At 38.3% G+C, this 12567-nt stretch overlaps 1 protein-coding gene across 3 annotated transcripts in view; it reads right to left on the bottom strand.

The window, feature by feature from the left end:
* LOC139936938 (telomerase protein component 1-like) overlaps positions 1-12567 on the bottom strand; it is a 56910-nt gene that overhangs the window by 16692 nt on the left and 27651 nt on the right. For all 3 annotated transcript variants that reach the window (XM_071931778.1, XM_071931777.1, XM_071931779.1), the window contains 19 exons: positions 12239-12396; positions 11493-11699; positions 10848-10989; positions 10111-10285; positions 9413-9565; positions 8796-9037; positions 7931-8075; positions 7516-7592; positions 6748-6924; positions 6052-6294; positions 5439-5552; positions 4788-4908; positions 3924-4106; positions 3404-3579; positions 3012-3162; positions 2455-2631; positions 2022-2114; positions 1354-1486; positions 863-1040 (listed from right to left, as the gene is read on the bottom strand). In XM_071931778.1, coding sequence (XP_071787879.1) covers positions 863-1040; positions 1354-1486; positions 2022-2114; positions 2455-2631; positions 3012-3162; positions 3404-3579; positions 3924-4106; positions 4788-4908; positions 5439-5552; positions 6052-6294; positions 6748-6924; positions 7516-7592; positions 7931-8075; positions 8796-9037; positions 9413-9565; positions 10111-10285; positions 10848-10989; positions 11493-11699; positions 12239-12396 — 3045 coding nt within the window. The remainder of the gene's footprint in view (positions 1-862; positions 1041-1353; positions 1487-2021; positions 2115-2454; positions 2632-3011; positions 3163-3403; positions 3580-3923; positions 4107-4787; positions 4909-5438; positions 5553-6051; positions 6295-6747; positions 6925-7515; positions 7593-7930; positions 8076-8795; positions 9038-9412; positions 9566-10110; positions 10286-10847; positions 10990-11492; positions 11700-12238; positions 12397-12567) is intronic.

The raw sequence follows: 12567 nt of genomic DNA on the forward strand, positions 1-12567 counted from the left end.
AAGAACCAATCGACCTATTGCGCAAGCGCTAACTGTTGACTGAGGTGCATGGTGGTTTACAAAATGTACGATCCCGGCCAAAATGCTTGGGCCACCCATTCCTAACATTACATAAAACCATTCCCTGGACACTTCCCACTGACAATAATCATTCGCTCCCCACCCCCCTGCTCAATGTTGACTCTAACGCAGAAGACTGTGCAATCAGAACCAACATTGAAAGGGGGCAGGGGGGGGGGCCAACGAGAAATGGCTGGGATTGTAGCTAACGATCAAACTTGTTCACTAGCTAGACAAGCATGCACCTCATTCCTTTCCTAATGTGCACATACCGAGTTTGGGAAAAGGTCTATGGCAACAAGCAAATATTACAGGTAGAAAAGACAAGCAATTTGTTTCAAAACAAACACTAAAACAAGTAGAAAATAAGCCAACTATAAGAAGCCACAGTGTTCTGATTAAAAGTGAAATTGTTGTGCAAATTCAAACATTTTGAGCAACCTTGGATTCTTATGTATATTTTTTATTGCCAAAAATAGGCTAAATGACAACACAACAAACATGAACATGTAACATAAGTGTTATATAAGCAGTGAAGTGGAAATACATGAATGGAGTACGAAAGCATACAGAAAACAGCAAGGGGTAACTAGTGAATAAGGAGACATAAGGTGGGGGTTGAAGGGAAGGGGCTGGCTTGACCATTAGATATATGTTTTAAAGCGTAAAGAAAACAAACTGTTACAGCGGCCAGCCACTTTTACCCCACAGTGAAGACCGTTTACCCACGCTTTTATTTTCAAATTAAATATCTTCTAATGGAATCCAAGAAATCCGTATAGCGACTAGACTTTAATCTCACCTCTGTCCAGCTGGACTCAAGAATCCTTTAAGACTCCTCATTAATTGAGCAAACACAGCCTGAGGAAGCATTCCGTCTGCCGTCAGACGAATATTCTTCACATCTTCAAGACGATACTTGCCTCCTCCAAGGAGGGTGTGTAGACTTAGGAGACTGTGAAGCTCCTCCTCAAGCAATCCTTTAAGACATTCACAAACAAACAAATAGAGGTCAAGTAAAGACAGTAAATTTTCCCAAATCATCAAGCGGTCTAGTGCATCGAGATCAAGCTCTGGAATTATCAAAGTGTGGTTGCTTCATTCTTCAAAATCTCCATCTGACTTAACTGTGAAAAAAAGGAACATTAAATGCCAGGAGTGCCATTTATGACAGAAATAACACATTATAAATTTATACAACTATCATTGATATCATCAAATGAAAAAGAGAGGAAACACTCATTTTGTTTTTCGACAAAGACAGAAAAAAACTATTTAAATAAAAGTTCTTACCCTCTCTGGCGCAGACAAGTAGAGTGAGCGCAGTAGAGAGAAGATCTTTGCCGTGGTCTACTTCTAATCTTTGCATGACCTCCTGCAACAAAGCACTAATGGTCTGAGACATCCTCTTTAGTCTCTCTGATACCTGAAACAATTAACAGGGTATGATAATAATAATAACAATAATAATAATAACTATTAGTTTCTATTATTTCTGGATTATTAAAACAATGTATTTATAGCACAGGGGCTTAATTGCTGCAAAGTTACAATTTAAAAATTACAATACAAAGTACATCAAATTACTTCTTTAAAAATAGCTGAGATTTACACCAATCTCATTATTCATTTTAAACTAGCTCTTATGACAAGTTCTTATATAGCACATTTTACAATAAAGTATCAATGCGCTTAACTAGTGCCCTGGTCATTGGGCCATGTGCAATCCGATTATTTTTCGCGGTTCCCTGGGTAGCATACAGCCCTGGGTAGTGCTCCAAGTAACAAGCAGGGCCAGTTAGGGCCGGTTAAAGACAAAAGGGTTAAGCAGTTAAATGAACAGCTCAGCAACATCACATGAGTATTAATGTTCATAAGCTATGAGCGTCAAAATGAGGTATATTGGGGCAACATAAATGTCCATTACAATTATTCTTATACATCTTATTAAAAGTACATACTTGCTCAAAGACGCCAAAGACACGCAGTTCTTCACAGGCTAGGCTGAGAAACAAAGGAAGATTGGCTTCCCTCTTGGAGACAAGTAGCTTCATCTAGTTAAAACAAAAATTTTAAAAGTCAGACCATCTTGTAGCAAAAATGAAAAATGCATTTTGTCATAAAAATATAATAATAGTAGTATCAAAGTCTTATATAGTGCACGTATATCTACCCAGCAAGGTACACAAGGCGCTGAGTGTAATTATTATACAAACTTTCAGAATGATAGGTTATTGCAGTTATTTAACTGTTAGTTGCAGGGTCATGGCCCTGTGATAAAGGCTGTCGCCTTCAGCTCGGTCCTTTATCACACGGCCACGACCCTGCTGGTTTTAAATGAAAGTTCAGGATCGAGTCACCACTCTTGTATTCCCTTATTGTTATTAGGATTACCTGGTTGTTAAATGCAGACTCATCCAGTGTTTTCCGATGTACAGCCAACATTCTTCTGACCACTGTTGCCTTATCCAAGAGGTCAAGAGGTCGTAGGCTCAGACAGGATGGACTACGACGAAGCAATGCCTTATGGGATTGACCCTCTTCAACCGTACTGACGACAAACATAACATCCTGGAAAATAAAACAAAAATGAATCAAAGCTTCAAGGGTGCTCTTTTAAATGCACTGGACACGTTTGGTAAGTGTCAAAGACCAGTTACCTCACTTGGTGTTTCCCAACATATGCATACAATTACGTTGGGCTCAATTGGTTACCCCCAAAATAACAATAAAAGTTTTCATTCATATTATTCATTTTGGTTTTAACCCATTTACACCCATGTGTGTTAGCACTATATACTCAGTACTTACCTGAGTTCTGAAATCCCAGGCATGTTACTAAGATGCGATTTGAACCCACGACCTTTGCAATTTACAAAATAATAAATATTCTCTATCCCGATGCAAATTAAACATCTATTGCATTAAGATTATTAACAAGCTCTCTGTACCTTCGGGAGTTCTTTTGGTAACCATTCCATGTTCTTAGCTTGATAAGCGTCTTCCATCTGATCCAAACCATCCAGGAATATCACCAGAGGAGAGCTTCCACAATGCACTGCAGCTCCCTTCAAGAACTCTGGGAACTTGGTCATGAGCTTGCTGGAAAGACAAGATGGTGTCCATCACACCAATAGATATAAATAAGTGATACACAACAGTGTGACAATCAAGCAGTTCTCCAAGTTAATGAAATGACATTCCAAGCAAAGGAAGCTCTGTGATGGCTCCTATTTTTTACATGGTTCTGCTCCTCAGTATAATTGCATTTACATGTAATGATGCAAACTATTTCTTGGAAGTCATTAAAAAAAAATAAAAAATCTTCCAAGGCATAACTTACTTGAAGTCTTCAGGTATAGATAGAGAGAGAGCGAAACGCTTCTTGAGTTCCAGACACAAGCGACGTAACATTGCTAAGACGTTGCCAGATCCCACCGCTGCTCCTACGAGATGAACCAAGACGTGATTGCCATCTCTCTCATCAATCCTGTTCTTGTAGCGAGTAGCGAGACACGACTGAAATAATCCAAGAGAAAAGAATTTTATTTTTAATCCCCAAAGAGTTAGAAATAATTAAAAGCAGTTTTGGGTTTGAACATAGAACTATTCATTATAAGCAAGAAAACTAGGCATACAGTAGCGTCATTCACTGTGGATTTGTTACATCATTCATTTTCATACAGTAAATACTGGCAGATTAGCATGCCTTTTTGTGTGCTTACGGTTAGCAGCCGCTATTAAATGGAAATTGTACAGTAAACACAAAATCGACCTCTAAGCAGCTTTACGAAATTGTGCCCTGGTATTTAGAGAGACCAGTTTGTAAGAAGTGGGTGTGGCTTATTGCATTTTTAACTAACCATGAGGGCGGTCTTTCCACACCCGCTCTTTCCGCTGATGACAACGAGACCTTTTCGGCATGAATCAATCATCTCAAGACATTGCTTCAGCTGGGTCTTACGACCGCTAAAACCAGCCACATGAGCATCCAGAAATGCCTCATGAAGGGCTCCCTCGTGTGTCAACTCATCAAGGAATGCTTCCTGCGAATTCAAAGAAACATGTATATCAGAGGTTTTTATTAATTACTTACTCATATGTCAGTTTCAATTTTACCCCCACACCGATGTGTGTTAGCACTGTATACTCCCGAGATCAGTGAAAAATCACAGGCATATTACTTGGGTTGGATTCAGACCCACGACCTTTACCATTCTAGAGCAGTGTCTTACATACTACATGTAGACCACCGAGATTGTCAGATACATGTAGCTAGAGGCAGTTCGAATAAAGGTAAAACCAAAACTAATATTCTTTAACCCCGATGCAAATTTAACACCTCTAATTCATATTATCATTTAACATACTATACAAAGTAATACAAATGTATTTACATGGAAGAATGCTTGACATTGTGTGTCACACAATCTGAATTTGCAGAAAATATTGACAGGTAAAACACCCTTGTTGCAAAACAGATGCCTTCTAAAAACTTTAGGCCTGAAGTCTTTCACAATAACTGCCTTTAAGGGAACTTGCCCATCAAAGACTTCTAGTTACTTGAGAGGGAGCCTTTTCTCACAATGTTTTATACTATCAACGTCTCTCCATTACTCGTTACCAAGTAAGGTTTATGCTTACAATTATTTTGAGTAATTACCAATAGTGTCCAGTGCCTTTAAGCACTTAACTGATTTCAGCTTGTTAATCCTTTTCTAACAAACCTCTTCAGGATAATCCCTGACGAAAGAATTCCACAGATTGTTGACGACTCTCAAACCCAACTCCTCCAAGTTTGTTGTGACTGCTTTACCGTCAACTACGCCACCAAAGCGACACGGATACCTAAGGAAGAAATTAGAATTTTAAATTTATGAACATATTTAAAACTTTCTTTCACAAGACCCATTCAACAAATTGAAAACTATGTTACTTCAAAGGGAGCCGTTTCTCACAATGTTTTATACTACCAACAGCTCTCCATTGCTCGTTACCAAGTAAGGTTTTATGCTACCAATTTTTGAGTAATTACCAATAGTGTCCACTGCCTTACTTTGGTGCAAAAGGCCGTCGATAGTAACCACAAAATGGACTTTATAAACAGTCATAACTTAAAAACTACAACCCCTAAATATACCGCTCTCATTCTGTTGTTTAGAGCGATTGGCTTTCGTTCGATGTGATGTTCAACAACGGGTGCTACTGATAAATTTTGAGAAAAACACGGTTGAACATTTTCTTGTTTTGCTTTAAAAAAAATTAATCTGTGCACCAAAGGGTTAAAAGAACTTACCCATCAAAGACTTCTAGTCCACTGCCTTTAAGGGAACTTACCCATCAAATACTTCTAGTCCACTGCCTTTAAGGGAACTTACCCATCAAAGACTTCTAGTCCACTGCCTTTAATCAGCTGTTTGAGGTTCTTCATCTTTTCTTTAGCAGAGTCCGTCTCTACTTGAAATGCATTTATGCAAGATTGAGGTAGGTCTCTGGGAAAAAAAAGTCAACAAAGATTTATTTAATGATTTGCCTGTGGGTTTGTTTTTCTTCTTCAGAGAACTCGGGAAAGTACTGAGTATACAGTGGTTGATGGACATCGGTTACAGGTAAAAACAAATTATATTCTTATCCCCTCTACCAAACATATTAAATGATAGAGTACATGCGACTAACACGTTGGAGTTGAACTGCCTCCAGCCACCTGACGAGCTCAGTGGTCTAGAGAAGACTGATATTTGACAATTACTGAATTCTAGTGCCTAGAAGGCAGAAAACCTAAACAAGGGTGGTTTGAGGAAACTCTGTTATCCCTTATTTCTGGCTCTATAAAGATTAAAATACAGGGGAGACAATTATGTGTCGGGCGACTTGCATAAACTATATTTTTTTAATTTTAAAAACATGTATCTACTTTGGGTATTGTATCGAACAATTTTTTTAAATGAATGCACCATAAAAAATATTAGAATAAGATAAAATGTAACTTACTTCATAAATGTGTCATCACGCATGTAGAAAAACGCTTTGCCGACACAGCTCAAAGGATCACACAGCGCTGCATGCTGCATCTCCAGCTCAGTGATAGAGCGCCCTCTGGGGTATTCTTTAAGCCAATCAAACTCCTCAGTGTCTGGTGCTGTGTAGGTGCTCGGGCAGTAACCGTAGCGATCACCCAACATTCCAATGAAGTAGTCACAGCGAGAGACTTCAGTCAGACAAATCTCAATGGATCTTGGGAGTCCAAAATGAATTTGTTAATGATTTTTATTAATTGATTGGTTTATTTCACAAATAAAAGCTTCACAGCCTTAAGGAGGCTGAGTTGAGTTTTATTTTTACATCTTTAAAAAAAGTTAAAAATATAAATGTTAAAATGTACAACAATAAGACCATTTTATAGTTGTTTTCAAACCAAAATACTTGGATATAACAATATTTTGACAACAACGACAGCAACTCAGACATGGACAACAATGACATTAACAGATCAAAGTCTGTCTTGCCATTAACTTTACGAGTGATTACCAAATGAACACCTTCCCTTTAAATTGCTAAAATACCACATTTTTTGAAGGGAAGATGATTTGAATTTTTTCACGATTTAGCCGAGTACGGAATTACACAAGAGACATCTTCTACATCATCTTACATTAAGATCTACAGATACTGTCCTAGAATGCACACCTGTTTTGTCTCGTCTCTTCTTCAGTTACGCCCCATCTTAGATCAACCTCATAGATGTTGAGAAATAGTTTCTTAGCTCTAGCACGCAGCTCTGGGAACACATATCGGGTCAAGAGGTCACGCTCTCCGTGCATGTCACGGAAGGTGGATGAGATGAAAACCCTGGCTGTTCTCCATCTGGAAGAAAGGTCAAAGATCAAAGGTCAAAAAAATATAAATTACAGTGAAGATGATATAGGGCCAGGAGTAAGGGCTAAAAGAGTTTCTTCAAACCACCCTTGTTCAGGTTTTCTGTATTCAAGGCACTTTACACATTAGGTAATTGCCAAGTATTCTCACTTGGTGTATCCCAAAATGAGCAATAACAAATCTGGACACAACTGGTCATCGAAGTTACAAGACAATAATGAAAGAAAAAAACACCGTTGTTACACAAATTATGTTTCCTTTTAGATGGCTGAGGTAGGCTTCATGCCTGAAGTTTGTGGCAGATTAAAATACTTTAGTGAGAAATTATATCTTTCTCAAAAACTATGCTACTTCAGAGGAAGTCATTTCTCATAATGTTTTGTATTATCAACAGCTCTGTTTCTTGTTTCCAAGTAAGCTTTTATGCAAATATAAATTTTGAGTAATTACCAAACTAAGTTGTCCAGTGCCTTTAATTAAGTTAATTATGAATTAAGTAAATAAGATTATAGATTGATAATAGCGACAAAGTTCATGAATAAAATACAAATGAACAACATTTTTTGCAATGCTTCTGACCTATGTAGTGGTGCAGCAAGGGGTAAGGGCTTCTCAGGAGCTCCTGAAGACTGTTTAGTGCATCCCACCGCTGCAACCTAAAAAAGATAATCCAATCCAAATAACATTTTTTTTAATATGAAATTAAGATTAATCAGGACAGGATTTGATCACATAACCACTAACCTATCATTTAAGTACTCTACCTTAAACTTCAAGTATGAAGACTTCAAAGCAAATTTAACATTTGCTTTGAAATGAATAAACCATTTGCAAGTTAGATTTGAATAATTTCTGGTACAATGACTTGCTAAGTATTAATGTACCGCTTACATTTAGACAGTTGCTATGTCAAATGGTTTGGATTGCCAGACTTTCGAGTCGCTGTGCGGTTTTAAGTGCTGTTTTATTATTATAAATATTACTAAGGTCCTACCTGAAGCTCTCTGAGACCATACGCCTTATCAATATTCTCAACATGATTCAACTGCCCACTGTCACCTCTTTCTGCTATGAATCTTAAGATGTTATCACTGTAACCCATCATTAAGATGTCATTAGGATGAGTGCTTTTCTTCTCACTGTAAGAAGGAAAAGGAGTATACTGTTATCAATTTCTAAGTCCAGCATTCTCCAGAAGATGGTCAGACTAACCGAAACATGAAGCAGAAACAGCTCTTCTCCGAGCTACAACCACTACTCACAAAAGAGATTTTTACATAGTGTCACCAAATTTTTACTTACTTATACATTTCTGGTAATGAATTAAGAGATGCCTCAAAATTTAACCTAGTCACTGTAGCTTACAATGCTGAGGAATCCTGTGAACAAGGGTGCTTTCTATGTGAACCAGAAACACCAGGGTTAATCCCTACTTCTCCAGGATACGTGTTCTGGGTACAAGAATCCTAGTACACAGGATTTATGGCTTAATGTCCCATCTAATGGACAAAGCAATTATGGTAAGGTATCTTTGAAGAACACAAGCATTGTGACCGGCCAGGTCGGTATTCCAACCCACACTCTGTGAATAACAGAACTTGAACACTGTGCAATGTGCATTAGACCATTCAGTCTCCAGTTGTTCTGGCGATCATAGTCGGTTTTCATAAATCATCTTTATAAAATTCCTTGCGATTTTACAAAGAGAAATAAACAGATTCTAGTATTTATAAGTTATGCTCGGTGTTTTCCGAGTCCAGCGGGAATAACTTACATGCACAATATTGGGATGGGATTGGTTACGGTTTTGGCATAATAACATCAGTGTATAAGTCCTACGTGACGACTAACATTCTTACCTTCTATAATGGTATTTATCAAAATCCAAGCGCACAAACAGAAGGTTTGGATTAACAACCTGTCTGTACTTGACGACAAAACTCTCCAGTTCTTCCCATCCTGTCCCCTCCTCGGTGTAATCTTGTCCTAGGATGATTAAGTTATCGATGTGGACGCGATCCCGGAGAGCATCGTAGAGAGATGTCATGCTCAGTTTGCTCGGTGGAGCAGTATAGTAGTTGACGTCATCCCCATCTACAGCCTGAAGTTTTTATAAAATGCATGAATCTCAAAATTTACTCACATGGAATTTATTTCTAAAATTTTCAATCTCAAACAATACTTTAAACTGTTCAATATGTTCACAAATTTTGCAGGTTTAAAGCAATAGAAAACAATACCTATGCAAGGTGGGTAGAGTGATAGTCATTGTCGTCCATTATCATGCAGCGATTAAGGTAACTTTTAGAGAAAAGAAAATTGTGTTTTTTTCTTTTTTTTCTTTTTTATCTAGCTTTGTTTTTGTACACAGAGCTTAGAGGCTGTTTTGCGGCAATACTGCCCTTGATAAGTTCCTTTATTTATAACTACACAATTCTGAAAGTAGCACAGAAACACCAACTCTTCTTTGATTTACCTGAGCATATGCCACAACACTCTTGATATTATCTAAGATGGTACCCTTCTCCAGTTCAATGACCCTCTGGTTATTGACCCCATAAGCAGTCAGTAGACAATCCTCGCAGGAATGCTTACACATCAATCCTAGAAGGATGGCCATTTCTCTCAACTGTAAATAAACAAACAAAATCAAATATTCTCTTTACAAACAGGAAGTGAAGAAAATCTCACTTTAATCAAAGTGTCTGTAATGCGCTGTGCACGATGCGTAATCCAAAATCCTATAAAAAACCTGCAAAATGAAGAAAAAATGCCAAGCAATTTACATAACTTTTAGGGATAATGAAGTAAGCACAATGGATACATGGGATTGTGTGTTGCTTGGTGTGTACATGTACTGTCATGTTTACGCGTTGCCATAACGCACTGCCAGTGCATATATATTGCCATGCATTGTAAAAATGCTGTTAAAGATATAATGGGCATCTGAACTGCACAAGTGTCTTCTAAACTTCTCAATGCAGAGTAAAGGCCATGTCAGAATCAGTGACTGTGGCTTGATCGTCACGTGAACAGGCAGTGAAGCTTATAGTCCCCATAGCAACAGTTGCAGCCATAGCCACAGTCGCCAAACATACTGAGAATTTGACTCAATCAAGATTTGTTGGTGGTCAATATTGGACACACTTTGAAAAGAAGTCAGAGTTTACAAACCTTTTCACAGTAAGATGAGCCAGTCCAGCCAAAGGTGTCCATCTTGGGTCCAACATCACAGTAGATATAAGTCTTCCCACGGATTGGCTTGACATTGTGACGTGTGGAGATCTTTACTGCTGTATCCAAGGCTTTGCGATACCGAGACAGCAACTCTTGTGTATATTTGATTTCCCTAAAAAAGGAATCCATTTCAATCTGTTAGTATTTGGTTTGCGGTAACACCATGTGTTTATCTACTTGCCAGGTAGAGTTTGTTCTTTAGCGAACTATCTTGCTATATATTCTACTACCACAGAGTAGATTGTTCTAAAAAGAACCGTCTTGCTATTTAACTACTACCTGGGTGGAAGTAGAAAATCGGCTGAGGTTATTAATACTGACAGTGTCTCATTAGCTTGGAGCTTGTGTGGCTCAAATTAAGTGAGAAGGGACACTAAGTTTCAAATTAGGCAGCTATGGTTTTTCAGAACGCAGTACGCCTTCGGCTAAGAGCACTGCATGAACACTTATTCACAGCTACAGATGTCTTGATCAGCCGTTTTAAACCTGACTAAACAGTCATGTGACCTCCTTTTAACCAATAGGACTTCTTAATCAAACTGTGGTATATCAGTTATCGGACATAGTTTGTAAATTCTCAACTGAGTTTCATGTTAGTAATCGATTAACCTTATATCAATGATGCATACCAAAGCAGCATACCTTAAAGAGCCAAAAACATTTGCCGTACTTACTTTGGCTTTCCTACTTTTCGCTTTCCTTGTCCTGCACTTTGGCGTCCACCCCTTCCTCGACCACGACCTCGACCACGCCCTTGCTGGCCACCACGGCCACGCCCTCTACCAACATTCACACTTGGCTCTGCCGGAGTTTCAACTTTGCACAAACAAAGAAAACATCATTCATGATAATTTGGTTTTGTCAGTCCTTTCATATTGATGGATATGCAGCAGTTTATTAGACAGATGATGAAAACAATAGTAGGCATTTATCAGGCACTTTTCAACATTGTATCAAAGAGCCTCACACTATTAATACAGCCTGTTCATGCAGCACCAGTAGCTAAATTGAGGTTGATAATTATTCACATCAAATCTGTACCCTCACGTGCACTATGATATCCTAGGTGATGAGAAGCAATACTAGTCAAGTGTTTTGCCCCAGAACACATGTGTCTTTTTGATCAGGATTTTAACCCACACTCTGATAACTCAGCCTTTAGAACCTGATTTTCCAGACCACTCCACCAAGATGAGCAATGATATCCAATAATTCTGGCCAACTACATGTATCTCAACCAATGCACAATTTTAGAAAGATACATGGAAAACAGTTTCAAACAGTGATGCTATATAGACACTCAAGTAATCAACACTTACTTCCTTCGGATTGCTTCAGATTTAGTTCCATAGTGTCCAGTACGTCGTATGCTGAGAAGAAGCGTAATGGAAACTGCTTGCTGTTAATCACCGTTCGCTCATCGGTAAGTTTACGGATAATCCATGCCTGGTACTTGGGCCCGACACCGGCCACCGTCATGTTACGCAAGTTTCTCAGCATGGCCATAAACGGAAGCTTCTTATGATCTGTAATTTATAAGTTCAGAAAGATCCCAACAATAAGAATAATAATAATGGACATTTGTAAAGCGCCATATCAGTTAGATAGAAATACACTCCTGAAAAAGAACTTTGCTAATAATGGTACTTTAAGGAACTGGACCCTATTGGTAATTACTCAAAATAATTGTTAGCATACAAAATTACTTGGTAACGAGCAATGGAGAGCTGTTGATAGTATAAAACATTGTGAGAAACTGCTCCCTCTGAAGTAACATAGTTTTTGAGAACGAAGTAATTTCTCACTCAAATAATTAAAGACCTCGGCTGAAGCCTTTTATTATGCATCCAAAGCACACAAAGTAATGCAACAAGGGCGTTCTTCTTTCATTATTCTCTTGCAACTGCGATGTCCAGTTGAGCTCAAACTTTCACAGGTTTGTTATTTTATGCATGTTGGGATACACCAAGTGAGAATAATTTTCTTTGACAATTACCAAAGTGGATGTTGAATGGAACAAAACAAACAAAAGGAATTCTTAAGAGTTTAAATAAACTTGTCTGACCTATAAGTTGCTCCCAAGTAGTGGCTTTGTTTCCTGTTAAAGATATCTGTGTTTCCCAGGTCTCTGGTGTTGGTAGTCTCATTCTCTTGCCAGCACGGTCTGGGTCCCAAGTACCTGGGAGGCGTGTCTTGTAGAAAGACTCCAGATCTTCTGGGTACCTGGTTATTACCAAAGAAAGAGGGTCAAAACACATCCCACAAAAAAACACCAACAAAACCCACAAAAAACAGACATATAATGTGATTTGAGGCATTGCATGGTGTATGTTTAAAACTATCAAGCGCCAGTGTTTTTCAGCGGAGAAAGACAGTAAATTGTCAAAATTGTCA

Source organism: Asterias amurensis, chromosome 5 (genome assembly GCF_032118995.1).
Source record: "Asterias amurensis chromosome 5, ASM3211899v1".
NCBI lineage: Eukaryota > Metazoa > Echinodermata > Asteroidea > Forcipulatida > Asteriidae > Asterias > Asterias amurensis.